Raw genomic sequence first — 22,353 nt, 5'->3', positions numbered from 1 at the left:
ACGACAATTTCCTTGAGTCAAATCTTCTATTTTCTGCCTGATTGCAGCAAATGACAAAACTGCTGCATCCCTACCATGCAGTTCCTCCCAGTCACCAGGGAGTGGCGACACTGTTCCACAACAACACACACACACACACACACCACACACACACACACACACACACACACACACACACACACACACAGACACACACACACACACACACACACACACACACCACACACAAACACACACACACACACTACTTGGAACGCTGCTCTCGAATGAACCTGCCCTGGCGAACAAACTGTGTAACATTTTAAGGGTCCAAATAATTTCACACATCTGCAGAGAAAGCAGAATGTAACGGGCGTTATGACGCTCACTCACTTTGTCCTCAAATAGTAGCTTCTCTCTTCACTGCTCTCATTCTCTATGGGAGGTTTTACAATGGTTTTATAGACGTAAACAATCTTAAAACAAATGACCCTGGTTATTAAAATGGTTATAAACACTACCAAGTAATCTGGAGCATTTTCCCTCTGCGCATTTATTCCTGTTGAATATGTAGATATTTTACAGTTTTCCCAATAGTCTATGTTCACAACTAACGTTGCAAATTTATATTATATATTAATACAAGCAATAACTAAATAACAGTATTAACCTAGTAATAATAATAATCGTGACAGTAATAGTAATGGCAATAAATCATAAATACCAACAATAATAATAACGATCATGATGATTTTCTCTACGTAATTCTGGCTTTCTTTATTTTATTCTGTTTCAGTTATACTTTTTGCCAAATTATTTTCAATTTTTTTAACACTATCATGTATGACCCAGCGTAATAATAACAATACTACTTCTGCTGCTACTACTAATAAAATAGTTATAGTTCGTGTAGTACAATAACCTTTTTATATTTCGGCAAAATGTTCCCTGTTAAAATGTAAATATCTGGAAATTCAAATAATTACAACCTACTACAAATACACAGCGTGTTTCTATACAGCACGAATTATTTGCGTTGTTAATATCATGCATCAATAGTCAAAATGCAGTTTCATGCGTAAAGGCACGAGTACGTGTTTTTAAAAGCAACAGAATCCAATCAAAGTTGGAATTGTAAAAAGCTAATTTATTTATTCTATTTATAATAATGGATATTATGACAAATTGTCCTTCAGTGCGTTATGTTTATCTTGAGTATTGTATTATAATAATGTACGTTACAGGCAAATTAAAAGCTTTGGAATCGTTGATTAGCTGTAAAGCGCCGTTGAGAAAAGTAAAATAAATCCATGAGTTTAAGTTACGCAAAATCACCTTTTGATCAGTGGGATTGTGTGAATTTCTCTCGTGTGTGTTTGTGTGTGAAGTGTTAATCCCACTCTGCAGTGCTGCGCCATCATGAAATCCGTCTCTGTCCGCTGATTGGCTGAGAGCTGGCCAGGCCTGAGTCACGTGGCGAGTTCTTTTGGTCCAGAGTAAAAATGGGGTTTGGTGTAAATCTAGTGTGTATTGCTGTCATATATCACGCTACCTCGTAAAAACGACACTGAGGATTCTGGGCCAACAAATCAGAGAGGAAAAAAAATATGAGTTCTTATTATGTGGATGGTCTTCTTAGCGCGTATACGGCGGCGGCTCTGTTTCCAAACGCGGAGCGGGCTTCTTGTCGTGCTGGATCCAGTGGAGAGGACTATGGCTCGGCTCGGAGTGCTGCGGCCATTGCGCTCACACCGTCCCTGTCTGGAGTTTACAGCGTCAACAATGCAGTATACCAGGGCCGCCCCGTGTTTACCTCGGGCTACAGCCAGGTGCACGATGCGCACACACTGCACTGCAGCCCGTTTGACCAGAACCGCATATTCACCGAGGGCTGCTGCACTCCGGGGCCGGGACCCCTCACCTCTCCGCCGGACAAACATTACCGGATGTACCCCTGGATGAGAGCCTCAGGTATGTCCTGATTCTGTCTTATATGTGCCGTTTCTGAACCCTCGGGTCAATGCTTTCACAAAACATTGGGATACTTACACTGGCCGTTAGTGGTTCAATTAATTTCGTGAAGCCATTGGTGTTGCATGGAAAGAATCGTAAAACTTTTATTGCGCAACTAATGAGTTCTGCAGCCATAAATTCATTGGCCAGCGCTTCTGTGTGTTCAGTACGCAGAGACCTTGCCGCTGGGGGGTTTTCTCTGCACTCCTATTACTCTTATAGCCTCTTCTCCCCCTTTGTGGTTGTAAAAAAGACCGGCCTGTTGTGTAAATCAGTTCCCCCTGCACTCTGCAGCTCCTTTCTAATTGGGTCTGCCACTGCAGAGGCTCGTGGTGTTTTCTGAAACTCGTTCGTACATGGCTGGATCAATATGCACCAGTTACTATCGGCCACATAAAGAAGTCAGGTGGATTTAAAATGCAGTGCACTTTGAAACACAGACATTTGTTATGATTTTGAGGAGGTGTTGGGCTTGTAATCTAATTACTCATGGCTCCTTCGGTGTACACAACATTACTGGCTTTTAATTGGAAAGGCATGCAGAGTATCAAAGGAGGCATAAGCCAAACACCCCCAGCAGGACTACTCTAAACAGATGCTGAGAAGGAAAAAATTCCTCTCCCCTACTGATTAGTGCGTGCGTAAAATATGAGCCACAATTAATTTCACAAATAATCACAAATTAACGAGACTCGATGTTTTTTATTATCATTTGACACCACTTTATTTAACAATTTATTCTGCATTATATAACATTGAGAAAAAACCAAATGCAAGACACAGCTCATGCTCGTCTTATCTTGTTTTCCACAGACCCAAGTCGTAAGCGTGGGCGACAGACCTATTCCCGGTACCAGACCCTGGAGCTGGAGAAGGAGTTCCACTTCAACCGCTACCTGACCCGCAGGCGGAGGATCGAGATAGCCCATGCCCTCTGCCTCTCAGAGAGACAGATCAAAATCTGGTTTCAGAACCGCAGGATGAAGTGGAAGAAGGACAACAAGGGCGGAGCGGTGCCAAACCCGGCGGAAAACGACAGCGACACCCAGGCTGTGTGCGAGGCCGGGGGGCCCGAAACCGACGAGACCAGGGCCCCCGCGGGGCCGGAGTCAGAAACGGCTGAAAAGTAAAGAATGAGACAGAAATTTAAAAAAAAATCAGAGCGTGAATGAAAGAAACACAGTGTTGAATATGAGTTAGGAACAGAACAGAGGCACCATTCATTCACTGCAGCTTCACAAGCTCATTAATTGAATGACAGCTTAGGGTCATCGTGTAATAAAATTGAACACTAAACTGTATAAGATCTGCATTTCATATTTACACCGAAAATGCTTTTAAAGAGACTCTGCATGAAAGAGCGACGTTAAACTACCTATTTAAACTCTATTTTTCTATGCGCAATACGTGCGTAAAAAATTAACATGATCATGCTACTGAATCAACATTCCTTCAACTAAAAACTACCCAGTTTCTACCAGCTCGGATCAAAAACACTGACGAATTCAAGATATGTGGAAATGTATTGTAAATTAATCTAAGCTACCTACTCCAGTATTTTTCCCCTCTCCACTCGCGGTTCTGATTCTGAAGGGAACAAATACAATATTGTGCGTAAATGTGCCTTACTTGGTAAATGGAATGTTGTTGTTAAATGCCTCTAACTGCAATTTAAATGTTTAGTATTGCTGTAATGTTATTTTCATGACCCCTTAATTCATTAGAATAGCAATATATACGTTGTCCTGGGCCGCCATTAGCACGCATGTGTTTATAGTGTCGGATGACCTTAGTTTATGTAACCTACCTCACATTCCCACATGCTCATCACATTGTAAACAGGAACACACTCATGTAAATGTTTTAACAGTCTTAGCTGTGCACTGTGGAAATGCTGGCATCGGCCTTTTGCTCTTTTTCACGTTTTTCGAATTTCACGCCCAACATGTCATACGTGTTTTGTGAAAATACCAATAGGATCAAACGACTGCACACGCTTTTTTTTATTTTGACAGCGTCATTTTTCAGTATCAGGTTCTTTCTTTTGACAGTGTAAAACGAGGAGGCGACTCCGCACAGCACTGTGCCAATACTGTGATATATTTCGAGTCAGTGAAATGGGGTTTGTTATGTCGTGAAGTAAAATGTGAACAAATGAGAAAAACCTTTGAGAATGTCTTAAATTTGTAAATGAAAATATGATGATGAAATAAAATAGATTGTATCTGCAGATTTGTTTACTTGGAATATGTGTTCTGTAACCAACCGAGTTATGGTGATAATCATTACGCGCCGGTCTGATGCTGTGATGGTGTGTCCACTTTGTCCATGTGTGAGGTTGCACATAATGAAACATGTTACGCAGTCATTGTGATGGTTGGGTAAACGCTGGTGCTGCAGGGGAATGTGAGCTATGAGGATGCGAGATGGGGCAGGCTGCGTGATGAGGGGAAATTACTGTTGAACTCTGCGTTCCCTCTTCCCTCGGTAAGATGGCGCCTGACGGTGACCTGCCCCCTTCTTTCCTTCGCTCTTCCTCTTTCTCCCTCCCACCCTCCCTCCCCGCGCAGGGTCATAAATCCGTTGTTGTTTATGAAAATTTACAACATGGCAATACAACTTTACGACGCGCCTCGGCCTCCCATTGGCCGCTGCCTGGTCACGTGGCTGGGAGCCGTGAACATGAACTTTTTTATATATAATTTCCAATACCGGAATAGAGCAGCCTTTTCATTTAACGGTCTCCAGCCTCCACGCGGCTGTTTCCCCACCAGCGACCTTCTGCAGGTTTTATACCCCTCACACCTCCCTGGTTTTGGAGTTATATGGGAGATTTTTTTTTGTCTACGCACGGGAGCTTGTCTTATTAATAGGACTGGATCGTTTGGTTTCCGCGGCTCTGACGCGTTTTGGCACGATGAGCGGAAGGAGCCCCGGTGCGTTACTGACCCCGGCGGGAGCCCCGATGCGCGTCCCGGGACTCAGCTGGAGATTCTACCCCCCCTTAGTCACAGCACGTCTGCACCTGCCGGCTCCCTCCCCTTCACCTCTCCTGTTTACAAGCAGAAACCTCCGCAAGGTAAGACATGCACAACTTACCAGTCTATTGCATGTTTGCTATTTGATCTATTTCCACTAAGCAGCGTGTTATGCAACTGTTGCGCCTCATTTCGTTTCTGTCTAAATGGTGAAACCCTGTGGAGGAATTGGTTTCATGTTACACTCCATATTGCTGCGATAATAGCAGACGCTGCACTTACTATTCTGCAGTTAAAAAAAACCAAAAAAACATCCGGGTTTGTGCACGGGTATTATCTTGTTGTGGCTCCTTCTCTTCGTTCTTGCATGACATTTAATCCTTATTTGTTTGTTGTTGGATTTGAATGGGGATGCTGCCAATACCATCGGTGAATGGTGGGGAAACGTGCTCTTTAACGCCCTCCCGTGGGAGACAATGGGGAATAGCGGTGGAAAGCTCTGCCCGTTTTGCTGCAAATGTCTGTGGGAAGTCTGTGGTGCAGACTGGATATCGGACATATTTACAGTCTTGGTTTAAACATGAGTGTTCATGCACTGTGCCTTTCTGCTTCATATACATATTAATTAGGGCCCTTTCTCACTAAACAGGAAAATGGCCAGCCAGAAAAATAAGGTCATTTTTTTGCGATTGTCTGACCTTTAATGAAAGTGTGTGTGTGTGTGTGTTGTTAAGTCAACACATACGCAGGAATGTCCCTGCAAGCGGAATTTAACATTTCTGCATTGTTGTGTTTGTGTCACCTTGCGAGGCCATATTGTGACACTACGGTGATTTGTTTGATGCAATAAATTATTCGTGCGTCAAGCAAACTCGTTCTGTGAGCAGCTGAAATTCAAAGTATGAGCTGCTTCATTTTGCGCGATAGAAACGGTGCAAAATTGAACGTATGGTTAATGCATCCAACATGATTCAATTTCCATTTTCCATTTCTGCTTATAACATTTGTTTTTTTTGTATTTCCTTTGTTGTGAGAAAACCCACCAACATGCTTTATCTGGTGTTGCGCTAAATTATCCTCTTCTTTGTGTTGGGAAATGTGGTGTTGGCTGTTGTTGTTATTGCTCTGCTGAGTCTGCTCGTTGTGTTTAATAAAATGTCATAACTATCCAGAATGTGCGCGCTGTCAATTGTAGTCGTGCCGAAGCCGTGCGTAATGACGCTTGGGCAGAAAATTGAATCCAGATTTTATGGGATTTCATCTGTGTGCTCTTAGACTCAGTGGTGCTAGTGTGCGCCGATGCCTGCAGAGTGCACTGCCCTCCTTTCTCCTGCAGCGGTGACCCCTCCGCTCCCAGCCCGGCTAAATCTGACAGCAGTGCGCACTCACTTCTTTCCTCCCCTTTCTTTAGCCGCTTCTTTAGTTCCTGGGTGTGTCCCTGCCCTCGGCTCTGGGAAATAATTTTCGTGGGAACTTTGTTGCCATTGGCCAGCCATAAATCAGCTGTGGAGAGCGTGACTTTTAAACCAACAGGCACATTGTGTATAGGTCTCTAACTCTTACCGTGGGCCCTGCAATGTAGGGAGCCCCGGTATTTCACCCTTCCTCTCATGCGCCGTGCCTTCTGGGGCTCTGTGGCCGCAAAGGGCGCACATACCTGGAACAGAATAAATAATCTGCAGCTCGCTGTTTTTGTCAGTAACACAGGATTGGGCTTGTATTTGAGGTTGGGGGGAAAGGTGCGGCTCTGGGGGAATTGCATGTGGGGGAGAAACAGAGGACACGTCGCTGCCTTCGAGAGACGAAAGGTGCCATAAAAATTCCACAAGAAGAAAAGCAAACGGAGAGCGCTGGAGGAGGCGTCTTAAGATCTGCTTTTCTGCTCACATATGGAGATTCTCACACGGAAAGGGCTGATTTACACTTTCCAGTAACTGTAGACCAGAACCTTTACACGTGTACGCAAAGTTGGGCAGATGTCTGTTGGCGTTTTGAAACTATTCTTTTGACATTTCTTTTGTAAAATGCATTTTTACTTTTTAACATTTTTACCGTGCAGATATGTAAATTTGAGATTATATCATTATTCAACAAAACATTTAATACATTTTCATTCTATTTTTTCAAATGGAAACGGAGGAATGGACAATCAAAGGGACGCGTGTTCTTTGCAATGTGAAATACACAACACAAATGGCAAAATACAATAAATATACAGGTGTATAGCTACTTAAACATTTTTTTTTAAACGGACTGTATGTTAAATGTTTTTGCACGTAGACTTTCAAATGTTGGGTTCGTCTTAACCGGTAATACTTTCCTTCTAAAATATATATTTATCTTACTTTTTCCTTTTGTCTTTTGTTTTTTTATTTTTAATTCCAAAGTTACATTAAAATGCTCCTTGCTATTCAAAGGTCTATAAAAAGAAATCACTTGTTATTCATGGTCTTGAGATGGTTTCTCATAAAAGTACACAAAGCAAGAGCTGCAACGCATAATAGCGACTGTATAAAAGTCACCATGACAAAAGATTCGCCGTTAAATCAGACCGAAATGGCGGCGGGCTATGCGCAGAAGACTGGCAATATCCCTAAATGTCTGGTATTCGGCATCGTTAGATTTTAACCACGTTGTGTAGACTGTAAAATGTGTTGTTCGTTAATATATAGCTCATATTCACAGATATTCATTTTTAATAGTGGCACAGAGGACAGGCCTCACTCGTCTCTGTGGCGTCGTTCGATTATGTGATGTTTAGCTTTTATATTTCTCCAAAACGTTTATTCATTACTCTCACATGTGTGTTTGTTCGTTTGTTTTATGATTATAAGAAAGAAACGGTGAAAGCGCTGCGCACTTTAGAACGGGCCTTTATTCTATTAACTGTACACACTGTGCGCACTCATCGCCCATCATAACATGCAGAACAGATCCTGATCTAGTTATTCCTGTATACTGTCCTCGCAGAGATTGCACTCTCAGCATGTCACTTGTTGTATTGTTTAGGAGCCCGTTGGTTTTTGCCGCAATGGTCGTTAACCTCTGGATGACCCCGTGCGGAGCCTACGCCTCGGAGAGCGCCGCAGACCGGCAGTGCCGCAGTTGGGCCAGAGGATGGCGCACCACGACAATTCAAGACACCCGAGCCCCGGCGCTGTGCCTGCCCTAGCCACGAGCGCACGGAGGCGCGCCTACTCCACATCCCACCCAGTATTTCCTGCGTGCACGAGTTTACCTCTCGAGGTCACCAAGCAGGATTTACGACTGGTCAACAAAAGCACGTGATTCTCTGCCGTACCCCATATTTGGGTGCCTACGTAAGAGAGAATCAAGTCCATGTCCCACTCATTTCCATAATTCATCATAAATTGTGCAAGGGTGCTATAGGACGCGCTAAACCATAAGAGCCACAAATCAAGCACACGGGTTTATGCTATTTTACCTGCAAATAATAAAACAACAACCGCAAATCCTGCAACGAGCAAACGGTGGAATTGTCAACAAATGAGCTCCTATTTTGTGAACTCATTCTGCGGTCGCTATCCCAATGGCGCGGACTTCCAGTTACATAATTATGGAGACCATAGTACGGAAAACGAGCAATACAGGGATTCCACAGCCATGCACTCCAGCAGGTACGGCTATGGCTACAACGGGATGGACCTAACAGTCGGACGCGCCGGTGACGGACACTTTGTAGGCGGCGAGCGCACACAGGGCTACTCCCCGAGTCACTCAGCGGCGACGACAGCCTCCGTGGAGCCGGTCAGGTACACCCAGTCCACCGGCAGCACCGGGACCTCGTCTCTGTCTCCCCCACCTGACCCACTTCCCTGCTCCTCGGTCGCCAACTCGTCTCCCGCCACCGAGACGCATTCTCAACAGAGAGCCGTGAAAAACTCCATAACGACCCCGTGCTCGAGCTCGAACGCGGGCACGCTGCTGCACGGCCGGGACTGTGCGTCCAAAGCTTCCCCCCTGGACGACGAGAAGCCCGCGGGGAGCGCACCGACAACTCCTCAGAATGTCACCGACTCGTCCCAGCCGCAGATTTATCCATGGATGAGGAAACTACACATAAATCACGGTAAACTGCTTTTTATTAAACGACCTTACATGGATTCCAGAGACCTGGCGCTGGGTTAATGTTTAGAAAAACAGGATTCACGTTGGAATGTTATTCTGGTCCTTTGTACCAAACACGATTAACCTGATCATTTAAAGATAGCATCAATACATTTACTTTGTTATAAGGAGGAAGTTGCGCCATATATGCGATTCTCACCTGTTTTGGTATGACCACTACAGTCAACACAGCTACGGGACTATTTTGTAACATAACTTGATATCAAAATGAGTTGAATGTGTTGGATATGTGCAGAATGCACTCATTTGTTTGTTATATTTTAATTGCCAAAATATCATATTTGTCCGCCTTGTACTGAGCTAATTCCTTTACGCGAGGTGCCATTGTAAATGTGTGTGTATTTAACATTGCTATTTAATCTTTGAAATGAGTTTGGATTGTGTTAAACACCTTTTTAAACTTTATTGTGTGCCAACTTGTAATCCTTTTCAGTATTGGCCAATATTTTTTTTAAAAAGCGTAATTATTGCAAAACAGCAAAAGAAAAAGTTTTTTTTTTTTTATGATCATCTACTTTTATATCACTGTTGTTTTTTCTACTCTCTTCTTCCACAAGATTTGGCAGGACCCGAGGGGAAGAGAGCCCGGACTGCATACACTCGCTATCAGACCCTGGAGCTGGAGAAGGAGTTCCACTTCAACCGCTACCTGACCCGCAGGCGGAGGATCGAGATAGCCCATGCCCTCTGCCTCTCAGAGAGACAGATCAAAATCTGGTTTCAGAACCGCAGGATGAAGTGGAAGAAGGACAACAAGCTGAAGAGCATGAGCATGGCGGCGGCAGGCGGGGGAGGCTACAGGCCCTGATATCCAGTTCCTGCAGCCCTGATAACGAGCACTAAGAAAAAAGAATTAAAAAAAAACCTACGATTGTCATGTCAAAAAAAGTGCAGAGACTTGTTGACGGGCAGACTGCGGGACAGGGGACACCCCACACAGCCCCACTGTGTGTCCAACACCAGTCCCATTATATTCCTTAATATTATTTCCCCTTTTTATTCCCACCGTGGTAATGCTTATGTGCGAAAAGAAAAAAAATGCATTCTGTACAGTTCTGTCTAGATTTAGAAAGGAAAAAAAGCAACAATAAATGTTTGTTTAAATTATTTCTTGTTTGTTCAGACTGAAAAAAAATCTAAAAAATAAAAAAATAGCCTGATATCCCACCTACCAACCTACCTAGCGCAAATAAATCCAGTAAAAGTTGTGTGAGCATTCAGCGCAACGACAGCCTCTAATAAAAAAAGAGGGATAAGGGTTGAGCTGCCTTTGTGTTTAGCCTTCGATTTCTATGTATGTACTGTATATGTATGTATTTATTTGTTTGATGTGTTGTCCCTTCTTGTCTGACAAACTTGCTTCCAAAAGTAGAGCCAGCAGAGTACGTATATAAGCCTTGTGTGGTCATTGTGTGCGTTGTGAAACACATGTATGGACAGAGGTGCAGACTCAGTCTTGTATGTACAGTAGCCGTGCCTTCTATCTTTTATTTTGTTTTTTTATTTTTTCGTTTTGCAAGAGCTGCTGTTTGCGTTGTTCACCTGGGCGCAACATCTTAGTAAAAAAAAGAAAAAAGTGTTAAGTCTTTGTTTGGTAGCAGTTTTTTATGTGGAGGGTCCCACGGTAAATTCCATTGCCTATGTGTATAACTCCATCGTGATAAAGCTTTTTTGTAAATGTTTTTCAAAGACTGGAAGTCAAGAATATACTATAATAATAAAGATGATGATGATGATGATGGTCATTATAATAAACTTTCTACTGGAACGGCAACCTCACAGTGAGTCCACGTTTTTGTAAAGAAACATGTTTGAGAGCTGTTTGCGCATGGCCACGACGGGAGAGAGAAGAGCTCCACTTTTGTCCAAAAGTCCTGCTGGTCACTTTTGTGAGTTGTCAGAAATTGTCCCTCGAGTTAATCCTTGCTCGAGCTCAACAGGTCCCCCCCCCCCTTGAATGAAAAGCTTCTAGTTTTACTCACCTTTCTGTGGAGCTGGGGGGCTTTTTGAGGGGGTCCTCGGCCACTGACTGGCTCCAGGGGCCCGGGCGTCCCCTTTGCGCACGGACTGGGCTATTCCAGGGGAATCAGCTCGACTTTTCACGCTGTAAACTTTATTAGGGCCGATTCTGGCTCTCTGACATTTGGGTGCTAAATGAATGGGGGGTTTTGTCTATGAATTAGATCGTAAAAATCATCCAGAGCGCGGCCAGATAGGCTCACTGGCCATAAACGGTCACGTGGTAGCCATTAAAGTAAGTTTTATGGTTTTGGGGAGTTGACAGTATATTGCACATAACATATAATCGCAGTGACGGCGAGGCTTCGTCTGACTCTGTCTTTGCAGGCTGTAAGTGTTACTTGACCGATACAGACCTTCTCATTTGCTCAGTATGGACCGGACGCTGCCCAGGATGAGAGCCACGTCTCTGGGTAAGTTTCTGTGGACTATCCGGTAGCTTGAGAACTGCCAGCCTGCGTTAAACAGCCGTATTATTGTATTCGCTCCCTCTATCCGTCCCTATTAGTCCATTACACTAATTTGTCAGTTGTGCAGTGCTGAATACTGGTCTCGGCAGATGTTGCGCAGGGTTGGGTCCGGCTCATGGCTATTTAATTGCTTCCTTCCCCGTGTAACTTGTTTCCCTCCATCTGTGGTGTAACTCATAATCCATTTTTACATGTTGGATAATTATCTCTGTGTCCATTTCCACCCCCACAAACTTCGAGTTGTTGTCGTTTTATTACGTTGGAGAATTCGCAGACCGTGAGCCAGAAAGTTTTCCAGGAGGGGTTTGTGTGTGCGGAGTGTGTAGCTTATCCTTGATCAAGTTAAATGCCAATGCAGGCCTTACACATTTACAGTTAGATCCGCGTGATTGGCTTCTGTGATGACTTTTTTTTGGGAAGTTGCGGGTCCATCCCTGGAAAAAAAACCCCGAAAAGTTGCGGTTGTTGTCTTTGCTGCGGCGCCTGATGCCTGCGCCCCACATGTTGGCACCACGTATGGCTTTAGGACCGGCTGTAAACAGTGTCATGTAAACACAACACGGGAACAAACAGCAGCAGGGAGACGTCTGAAAAGGAATTCCGTTTTGTGTCCGCCGAGTCTTTTTGTGTTTTGGGGTTGAAAAGTTCAGATGACCCCCTCAGAAAGAAGTCACTCTCGCTTTGTGCTGACCTCTTGTCCCGATCAGAGCCAGGGCGAGAGCGGTCACCTCCTCCAGCGGTTAATGGTTCCAAAATACTACAAAAAGGATGAAAAGTAGAAAGCTTGGACTTATCTTTCGACCCTTTATGGATTTATCATTTTTGTTTTTCTTGGCCTTTTTGCGTCTGCTTTTATGGGAAGGATGTGACTCATTGCTCGTGTTTTTTATCAGAACATTTCAGACCAAATATGCTCAAAGATAACCAAATCCTTTGAGAAGGGATGGAGATGTTTTGCAGCCAAATATCAGGAAAATATCCACTCCACCTTTTTTAAAACTTTCTTTAGACTGTCGGATTTGGAAACATTTTACGCAGCCTTCCTGCCTATTTAACCTAAATCTAAACATTAACCTTTGGTGTAAAGGTCCACATCAAAAAATATATATTTCTAACAAATGTCAATGTTCACTTTTAACTGCAGAACAAACAGAACCCATAACTTGTAATGACTTCTGACTCTTTTCGCACCGAAGCTGGAGAGAAGCTCTATTGGAAATTTGACCACTTTCAGAAGAAATACAGGAAACCAATGCAAAATCTTCTTTGAAACAAACTCATTGAAAATCAATGGATGCATTGTTAGTCAATTCGATCCATCCAAACGACACTGCTGAAAGTCCTCGGTCATATTGCTTAAACAAACGTTGTGCATTGCTATGTAAAGAGGTCACCAGCCTAACAAAATATGGATTTATATTCTTCCCAGAGAGAATGCGGCTATTTGGAAATTAAAACCTTCGCCAATCTTTCAAAAGGAGAAATTTGGACAGGGCCCCATGTGCGGCGCGCTGCCAGGCGGGGAGAGGGAGGGAGAGGGAGAGGAGCGCTGTGTAGGTTCATCTGGAGGTCAGCCACAGCACCAAGATAAATCTGCATCCTCTCAGAGCCACCAGCAGAGCTCGCTTTAGGCCAAGTTCACTGTCACCCTGCTGTATGGAGAGAGGAGAACCACTCACACATCCACGGCACCGCGCGCACACACACGCCTTCACGCTAATGACAAGTTTGCTTGGCGTTGCCTATAAGCATAATGCGTAAAAATGAATTTACCAAAGGCCCGAGCGCCTGTGGTAACACGCAGCACTGGAGGAAAGAGGCTGATCGGGGAACAGAGAGGAGGGAGTCTAACTTCGAGTGTTGCCTCCAACAAAGACTTTTGGCTGCGTTGCTTTGCTCTATAACGCTAATGAATGATTTGCATATTTTACGGCCCTATTAGTCTTAAGTGGGAGCCCATCGGATTGATCATTCCACTGCCTCCTTGGAAACATCACAAAGTCACAATTGCATTTCAGGTCTTGTGCTGGCATCTTCCCACTAATTATGAAATTCGTGGAAGTGATAGTGTCGATGGCGAGAGGTGTACACATTGTTGAAATGAATTTTTCATTTCAACAGATCCCCAGATCTCCCTGGGCTGGGACTGATGAGAGCGAGATAGCTGCGGGAGAGGAGGAAAAATTGGGGTCAAAAGTTTACGCGCTGAACAAGTCTCCGTCATCTGTTCACTCGGAGCCTGATGCCAGCCTTATAATAGCGATCTTGACTCTCCACACAAAAGAGAGAATAGCTTTGAATTACATATGTGGCACGGTGCACTCCAGGTGAACCCTGGAAGCGCAGTGACCTCGCGTTTGGAACCGGGGGAGGGGGACCCCCTCCGCCCGTCCCCGGCAACAAGATTGAGTGGCTGGCGTTTTATTAGGGCGGTTGATTGGTGAATTTCTTTTGAATAAATTGCATTTGATATGTTTAGGGACGAGGGCAGCATTTGCATTTCGAGGATTGATACTCTCGACCCGGTCACAGGGTAATGGGAAGGCCCTGAGCCCCCAAACTGTGCCCCCGGACCCCTTAAAAAACATTTAGCCCCTCTCTTCCTGATAAGCTGAATAGAAGCCCTTTAAGAAAACTGAAATGGCACAGATGTTTTTTGACCCATAGAGAGAAAGCTTGTTTTTCAAATATTTATATATATTTGTGCCAATATGTTTCATATGCGTTGTATTGTTTACTAGGCCTATGAAAACGCCACTGGAAAAATTCACGTTTTTTTAGATTTTACCTCGATAAAATGTAGAACCTTTGGTTGGAGGCGTAAGGGAAGAATAAATAAACACAAAAGATGGCTGGTAACAGAAAATGTATTTATTTCCTTTATTTCTGCTTTAAAAACTCAAAAGTAAAACGGTCTCCTCAATCCCGAAACGTATCCAGGGCAACAAAACACAGATTCCTAAAAAGAAAGACAAAAGAGTAAATAGCAAAACATGGCAACAATTTCTCTTATGAAAAAAGGCAAATAAAACCAGACTATACTTTCACTTTCGATTTTGGCTTTTTTTAAATCGTCATGTTAACATGAAATTGTTGGAAAATAAGCATCTCCCCCAAATCTCCAAAAGTTTATTTGTTAAAATTCAACACATTTATAGAAAGTCAGTATTGTACATGTGGCGTCCACACAGGACGATTTTCTGCGCTTTGAAAATGATACATATTTGACTTAAAATAGCAAATGTACAATAAATCAAATAACATGAATCAGATTTTTGCTCTAGTCACAAGTTTGTAAGTTAAATTAAAAATTCAAAAAGCTCGTTATGGAAGACAACAAGGCGACAACATATATTGCTTAATAGTTTTAACTAAAGTCACAGATCGTAATTATTGCCATTTTCTATCTTTTTTTATCAATATCCAATATTCCACATATTTCTCTTTTACTAATCATGATATTCACAGTGATCTAGTTGCATATCGTCTCTTAAAACGCACAGTTTTACTTATTTAAACGTTTGCTCACAGTTTCCGCAGCAGCACAGACGCACAGATTTCAGTTTTTTGTTTTTTGGGAAACATGAATTGTATAAAAAATAAGACTCGGTGCTTTCAGCTGCAGAAGCCTCCATCCTCAGAGGAAGTTGCCCGTAGACGCTGCATGCGTGAAGAATGGAGCTGCTGTTGTTCACCTCTCCCCTGTTCAGTTATAGCCTTGAAGTTTCTCTATATTATATATCTAATCAAAGTTAGCAGCTGTATAAAACCCAGTGTCCAGTCCTGCATGCTCCACTTCTCCCTGTGCGTATTTGCCGTGCAGCAATAAATAACAGATGTAAAAGGAAAGCTCACACGTGACACGCTGTGCAAAAGAAAAATATTTGATTACCAGTGTTTACCTTTATCATAAATATTTCCATAAAGATATGAAAGGTGTGTTCTAGGCCGAATCCTTGGCTCATCTGGGACGCAAGGGAGGATTTCTAATGCCGGCCCGTCACGCAGGGGCTGCACACACAGACAGGAGACCTTGTGAGAGCAACATGCAATCTGTCACCATCGTCACAGCACTTCTCTGATAAACTAAATTTACAGTAAACTGTCAGCGTGATGTATTTATCTTAAATAGACCTTCACTGCACAGTGCATGCTCTGAGAGGGAGCACCGCATCTGGAGTTGTTAACGTATTTTGTCCTCTAATAATAATAACAGAAATGATCCAACACGAGCCTGTAACGGATTCTGTTGAGGAAAACGTGTGTTAAAACTTTGTGCAAATTATTACCATTGTTTCCAGATGCTGCCTTTTAGTCCAACGGTCAATTGGATTGTTATTATCCAATTACATTTTCGAAACAAGCTGCAGTGTTTGAGAGATTTCCAGATGCTTTAATGCGTCTTTACGCACAGCACAGCAGCACATTGCAGGCCTACGTGAGATAACATAGGTGTTAGGCTTCTTATCTAAAGTGCTTATTTTGTAGCTCTGAATAGTGTTTTTATGATGATGTTTTACTAAACTAAGCAGCCTAAATTTAAAGGGAAAAAAGATATATAGTCCACAGCAACAAGTCTAGAGAGCAGAACTATTCACGCAAGGCTAAGTTACTGTAAGTGGATAATAGCCTGAATGACCTGGCCCATATTTATACAGGAACTATAATAGAATGGCAGCAGACTGTAAATTTAGATATCATGTGAAGACGTCTTACCGCTGACATTATGTTGACATATTGCCTCTCAGGTGGTCTCTCGGCCATACGGATACAGTGGATATATGGTAGAAAGTACATCATCTGCCATTTACAATGAGTTACGTTGGCTGTAAGATACACAAGACAGCCGCAGCAGCAGCTCTGCCTCACAGCAACACTGTGCTAACATGGAAAAAGAAAATCATTTTTTAAGCAGAGGAAAATGGGGGCCCTTCCTTTGGCTGCTGCATGGAATAAGATGTCACCTGTTTTAAGTCTTCAGCATCAGCACATCCAAAAAATAGAAATTCTGAGAATGTGAAAGAAAAAAAAAAAAAAATGTGTTGAATGTTAAATATGTGAGTTGCCTGTTCCTGTTTAGAAGACCACCACTCTCCATTTCCCCCTCGTAGCTCGAAGTGGGAATTTTTTTCCATATAGTTGTTGGTCTTTTTGCGCATTTTAAAATTCCTCTGGGGACCATCCTGGGTGCTGACCCCTCGCTAAGTGCTCCCCAACAGACCCCGCAGAACTGAAGTCCAAGTCCGGGGTGAATCCCAGGTCACCGCGTCTAACAGATATGAAAATGTCGCCTCTTTGGAAAAGAGGGGGCACGCCTTGTTGTTTAACAAAGACTGTCAATGGGCAAGATTAATCAGAAACAAAATGGAAACGGTGTCACTTTGGGGTCAGGCAGAAGTTATCTCTGTTTAGGGGAGCGAATAGAATAGGGGAGGACCAGGAGGAGAAGGGAGAAGGGAAAAAAAGAACTGGAGAAAAGAAAAGAAAGCTTTCAATATTTCCGAAGTTTGGCCTCTTGTTTCTCCAAGCAGAGGCCTTGTTGACGTGGACAGTGTGGATCAGCTGCCGCATCTTCGGGGGACTCACATACAGTGTGACACCTCGGACATGGAGACGAAACATCAGGACCTGGACGTGAAGGCAGATGGCGCAGAGCACGGTCAGACACTTTTACATTTATTTTCTCCTCTTTATAAACATGCACTCACAAAAATTCGAAATATTTGAGTTTTTAAAATTATATTTAGATATATTTGAGCCAAATATAGGACGAAAGCGAGTTTTTGGGGGGAATTTTACCATAAAATAATATTTAATAATAACATAATTGTGACTATGAGTGACTATTACTATATAGTGTCTATTTTCACTGCTATGGCACATGACAGTTTGCATGATGTTTACAGTAAAGTTTTGCTGCAGGAGATTCTCGTATCCAACATGTTGCAGATTTGTGTGGACACGCTGAGAAAAGTTGTTGGAAAATGTTTCTTGAATATTTTTGATTATATTCAGATGTAGATGATTTAATTATATATGGAGTTGTCTGCTGTGTGGAGGGGGGGGGGGGGGGGGGGATTGTGGCTGGCATCTCTTTTTATAAATGCTGTGCTCGTGGTTTGAAATAAAACCCCACGGTTTGTTTGGGCTTCTGGCTTTTTACGCAGGATCCATGTCTGCGATGTGTTTGTCCAGTGTTTGCAGGAGCCTGTCAATTGCAGTTAACACAGCACAACTGATTAATACGGCCGTGCGCTCTGTGTCAGATGAGTTCAGTGCGGTGAAGACAAAACAGAGGCCAAAGATGGTTTGGAATTGTGGCTACGTCCTGGTTAATTAGAAAATCAGTCTTTTCATTCTTTGAAATCAGCTGTTCTTATATATATGAACACGATGGGAACTGAAAATGTTCCTTGTTCACGAGCACAGCCGTGCGTCTTGTGGTTCTGTTGTTCATAAGCGAGGCATAACCAGGTTTTACTGATGCACAGGTCATGTGTTTTATATGCAGGCTCGAATGTCCGCAGAGCAGCGGCTCGTCAGTGCTCATGCAGGAAGCCTTGCACCCACTGGCAGCGGCTCGTCAGTGCTCATGCAGGAAGCCTGTGCACCCACTGTTTATCCCTTTTACATCATTTGGATGTCCTTATATTGTGCATTTCCACTTTTTGTTGTTGCATAAGCCTATTTTTTGTATTCGTGTCTTCATCTTTTTTATTGGGATGCGTCACATTTGACACTAAAAACCACAGGTTAGTGTCACAGACTGTCAGAAACAGCCTTTTGTTTGTGAAATCTGTATTTTCTCCGAGCTGCATTTTCATATTCACTTTCTATTTCAGAGGAGGAGGGTTTTTTTTTCTTCCACATGCAGGAAAGCCTCACCCACATAAGTTTGGCCTCATGCAGTAAACAAGCTAGTTGATTGGTTTTGCTTTATATACTGTGATTTAATAAGGAAAACACCAACGTAAGCCAGTCCGACCAGCGCTGGTGGTACCAGTGCCATGCTTTCCATTGGTTCCTGTTTACATGATGCCCACAGGACACGCTGTGATTGGTGGCGCCTCACACGTGACCAGGCAACTTTGTACATTTGACAGGGAGTAGGAGGGTTTTGTGGAGATCAGAAAAACGACAGCGCGATAAAAATTAGTATTGTTGCACTTCACAAATTAATGACCATGAGTTCCTACTTGATAAACTCCAACTATATCGAGCCGTCCTTTCCTCCATGCGACGAATACCAGCAGAGCGGATACATCCCCAATCCCGGTGATTACTACGAGCGGCCAAAGGATACGGGCTTCCCCCATCACGACGAGCCATCCTATCCGAGGTCAAACTACACGGAATCGGGATACGACTACGCGAACGTCCCCGCCACCGGACTCGATGATTTCGGCGACGGGCACCACGCACCGCCGCAGCCGGTTCCACAGAGCCACGGTCCTCGCCTCGCCGCGGCCCCAGACGGTGGCGCAGGAGCAAATGCCAGCAAAGACTGCAGCCTTGCCACTGAGGCATATCCCGGCGTAGCGAAGGGCAAGGAGCCGGTGGTCTATCCCTGGATGAAAAAGGTCCACGTTAACAACGGTGAGTTATCGTCATGTTTAAACAGCAGAACCACTGAGAAACAACCACTGGAACACACGCCAGCCCATTGAGGCAGCACTAGTAGCAGCCCATACAGCAATTTACGACTATCGAGCAGCAGGGTCGGTAATTAAGGACCCTCGTAAATTTTATTGCCTATGTTCGTCTGTCGGGGCCATGTGCCTTTGTTGCTTTTTAACCCAAACTACCTCCGCCACTGGAGCCGAGCCAAACTGTAATATCCAACCCCGCTGTTTTGTTAATCATTTCTACGCTTAATCTGTCCCTGGATGCGGATGCTTGTGCACTCGGCATCTCCACATTTAAGGTCATGTTCGTAAACTGAAACAGGACCGAATAAAACAAACAGAGCGGCCTCTATTGCACACTGAATCCACAAATATTTTATTTTTTTTCCACCTCTTTATGCGTCCAGTGGAGGAACTATATTGGTTTGGAATAAACGCCAGTATATAACACCTGCTTGCTTGCCTATGTGTGGCTGTTTTTTTCCCCTCCAGTCAATCCCAATTACACTGGAGGAGTGCCCAAGAGGTCCCGCACTGCCTACACCCGCCAGCAGGCTCTGGAGCTGGAGAAGGAGTTCCATTTCAACCGGTACCTGACCCGGCGCAGGCGGGTGGAGATTGCGCACACTATGTGTCTGTCTGAGCGCCAGGTCAAGATCTGGTTTCAGAACCGGAGGATGAAGTGGAAGAAGGAGCACAAGCTCCCCAACACCAAGATCCGCTCCTCCACCTCGGCCTCAGCCTCGGGGCCCCAGCAACAGCAGCAGCAGCAGATCAAAACAGGCCAGCAGCTTGTCCCCACGCCGTGCACCGCAGGTCTATAGTGCATGAACGAACCCCACCCCACAAAAACCCAATCCAGACTGAGATGGCAAATAACACAAGTGGGATTTGTTGGACCAATTCTCAGTATTTTACACACATGGTGTTCTCTCTTTCACCTTGCCTCTGCCATTGGGCCCCTGTCACGTCCTTTGTACCCTTTCCCTCTCCGCTCGTCCTCGCCCTCTTCATATAAGCTTGAAATTCACCTTTAAATGCCACGGTGGCAACTGAAGTGTTTATATATTTGTTTATTATTATGAAAGAAGGATTACGCACACTCAGACATAGAACTTGGATCAAAAATGTATCGTTACAGTTAAAATTGAGTGAGGTAAAAGTACGTTTGAACTCATTTTTATATGTTCCGTTTTTTGAATATTGTTTTTTTTTCAGTTTTGTATTATTGCTCATGGAAAGTTCTAATATACTTGAAAGATATTTAGCGAGAATCTATAGATGCCTGTTTAGAAAACCAGGCGGCTGTTTTAGAGGTATGGCATCAGCCAGAGTAACAGTGTAGTTTGTGTGTTTGAGTGGGTTGGTTTACTGTTGAATGTAGTCCAGGTGACTTTCACATTTAATGTACATAGACAAATCATAATGAAGGCACAATAAGAAAAGCATTTCGTCGAGTAGAATTCCGTTCGTTGGTGTCGTAAGGTGTAGTTTTATTTGTGCTAGTGCGTCCCATGTTGTGTTGTTGTTCCAAACTGTGAATATTTGTATGTGTTGTCTCAGTAATGACCGTTGTGATGTAGGTTAGTGTAGGATCAAATTGTCCTTGTGAAATAAATATGTACTTCACATATAAAGCTGACGTGACTTTGAAATATTTTGTCACTGCATATACTGGTTTGATTCGGGCGAAACATGTTTTGTTACAGCCGTGCGTAAAAGTCTAATATATGGTGTTTATCTTTTTAATCTACTCCCAATTTTTGGAATAGCAATCTCGAACCAAAACATATTATTTTCATGCTGTTTATTATCCTTTTCGGACTGACTTTTAAATTCGTATTTGAAACGTGATTTGAGCATTTAAATCACTTGTCCAGTGTTTGGAGATGCGTGCGTAAAACTAATGACGTGTCTGAACATTGGATAATTTACTGAGCTACACGTCTGTGGAGAAAATTCTCCATAGATCTTTTTTTGACGCCATCTGACTGTAATAAAAGACAATAACAGTTTATGGTATTTGAGGAGAGGATTAATTTGGTAATCCGGCCGCAAGGTTGCACAGTTTCTTCTAAACATATATGTGTACTAAGAGAGAAAAACCTTAATATATTCAGGTTATGAGTATGTGCCGTCTTTTTAGAATTACTTGAATTACAGAATTTTTATGTCGGGCTCTTGGAAGTAATGTATGCCTTTGGATATAATACATCCCATAAAAAGTACTCATACACCATATTTTGAGTATTTCAATGCTCATATGGCTGAAATCCGTAAAATGTGCACCGTTCTCCTGCGCATTTTCATGGATGCAAACTAAGTAGAAATATCATGTATCAACTGTTGGATCCTCGTGTTACAGGCTTTGCTAATGTCACGAATATTAAAGAAAACCCCAAAGAGTTAAATGTATCCGGACACACGTATTGTTCTGATGCGGCCATTATAAGGAGATCTCAGCCAACCTCAGTGCACCAGAGTGTGAGTGTTGGTCACTACCTGCTACATCCAAACAATAGAGAGTTCAACCAGGGGACACCGCCAGCTCTGGCCAATCACCGGCCCGGAGCACTTCTTCTGACCCCTGACCTCTCGACACACACAATGTTCAGACCATACATCAGCACCGAGACGTCCGCGAGCCTTTTTCTCTTCTCATTTCACATTTTGCCCAGAGACAGCACGGAAACAAAAACGGTGTTTATGTGTGAATCCGAGCCATGAATTTCCCCAAAATTATTCTTAGAGACAGCTCTTCTGCAATCCATCACAGAAACACCCCTGTCAGGCCGCGCACAGAGGGCAGATATGAGCACAGACATGCTGGTATTGTGCATGTAATCTACTAAGCCTCTTAGTCTGCTGTAGCAACGATGGTGTCTTAATAACAATTATGTCAGTTGTTGGGTAATAAATGGACTGTCTATTTATTGGTAAATTAGATAAAAATGTACATTCACCAGAATACGCCAAGTAAAATCCACATATTCACATAATCTTCATCTTCTTTACGGGATATTTTAATGTATATCACTCAGTTGTTAAACGCACATCTCTGTAGAGCCTGAATAAAACGAAGATGACAAGATTTCCCGCAAGAAATGTTGCAGCACGCTT

The 22,353-nt window shown here is 43.4% G+C and overlaps 3 protein-coding genes across 7 annotated transcripts; all 3 read left to right on the top strand.

The window, feature by feature from the left end:
* Positions 1-1,480: 1,480 nt before the first annotated feature.
* LOC117770181 (homeobox protein Hox-A7-like) lies at positions 1,481-4,221 on the top strand. Its single transcript, XM_034599301.1, has 2 exons — positions 1,481-1,950; positions 2,806-4,221. Exons 1-2 carry the CDS (start codon positions 1,587-1,589, stop codon positions 3,120-3,122), a joined length of 681 nt encoding a protein of 226 aa, XP_034455192.1. The 5' UTR covers positions 1,481-1,586; the 3' UTR covers positions 3,123-4,221.
* Positions 4,222-4,379: 158 nt separating this feature from the next.
* Positions 4,380-20,870, top strand: LOC117770180 (homeobox protein Hox-A4). Of its 5 annotated transcripts, none has more exons than XM_034599300.1 (4): positions 4,380-5,071; positions 17,140-17,267; positions 18,862-19,204; positions 19,726-20,870. In XM_034599300.1, the coding sequence occupies exons 2-4, from the start codon at positions 17,253-17,255 to the stop codon at positions 20,055-20,057; spliced, it is 690 nt and encodes a 229-aa protein (XP_034455191.1). In that variant the 5' UTR covers positions 4,380-5,071; positions 17,140-17,252; the 3' UTR covers positions 20,058-20,870. The 5 variants fall into 5 exon arrangements, with proteins under 5 accessions (XP_034455191.1, XP_034455189.1, XP_034455187.1 ...); XM_034599298.1 differs by lacking the exon at positions 4,380-5,071 and adding an exon at positions 11,050-11,551; XM_034599296.1 differs by lacking the exon at positions 4,380-5,071 and adding an exon at positions 11,050-11,551 and having other exon boundaries at positions 18,567-19,204.
* hoxa5a (homeobox A5a) lies at positions 7,262-10,893 on the top strand. The gene is made up of 2 exons (XM_034599295.1): positions 7,262-9,060; positions 9,677-10,893. Exons 1-2 carry the CDS (start codon positions 8,478-8,480, stop codon positions 9,925-9,927), a joined length of 834 nt encoding a protein of 277 aa, XP_034455186.1. The 5' UTR covers positions 7,262-8,477; the 3' UTR covers positions 9,928-10,893.
* Positions 20,871-22,353: the final 1,483 nt, after the last annotated feature.

Source organism: Hippoglossus hippoglossus, chromosome 11 (assembly GCF_009819705.1).
Source record: "Hippoglossus hippoglossus isolate fHipHip1 chromosome 11, fHipHip1.pri, whole genome shotgun sequence".
Taxonomy (NCBI): Eukaryota; Metazoa; Chordata; class Actinopteri; order Pleuronectiformes; family Pleuronectidae; genus Hippoglossus; species Hippoglossus hippoglossus.
The sequence above is the reverse complement of the archived record's forward strand: the minus strand, read 5'-3'. Positions and strand labels throughout refer to the sequence as shown.

Coding starts and splice junctions, on each gene's coding strand:
- hoxa5a (XM_034599295.1), top strand. CDS start 8,478: ATGAGCTCCTATTTTGTGAACTCATTCTGCGGTCGCTATCCCAATGGC. Junction 9,061..9,676: donor GAAACTACACATAAATCACG/GTAAACTGCTTT, acceptor TTCTTCCACAAG/ATTTGGCAGGACCCGAGGGG.
- LOC117770181 (XM_034599301.1), top strand. CDS start 1,587: ATGAGTTCTTATTATGTGGATGGTCTTCTTAGCGCGTATACGGCGGCG. Junction 1,951..2,805: donor CCCCTGGATGAGAGCCTCAG/GTATGTCCTGAT, acceptor TGTTTTCCACAG/ACCCAAGTCGTAAGCGTGGG.
- LOC117770180 (XM_034599296.1), top strand. CDS start 18,787: ATGACCATGAGTTCCTACTTGATAAACTCCAACTATATCGAGCCGTCC. Junction 19,205..19,725: donor AAAGGTCCACGTTAACAACG/GTGAGTTATCGT, acceptor TTTCCCCTCCAG/TCAATCCCAATTACACTGGA.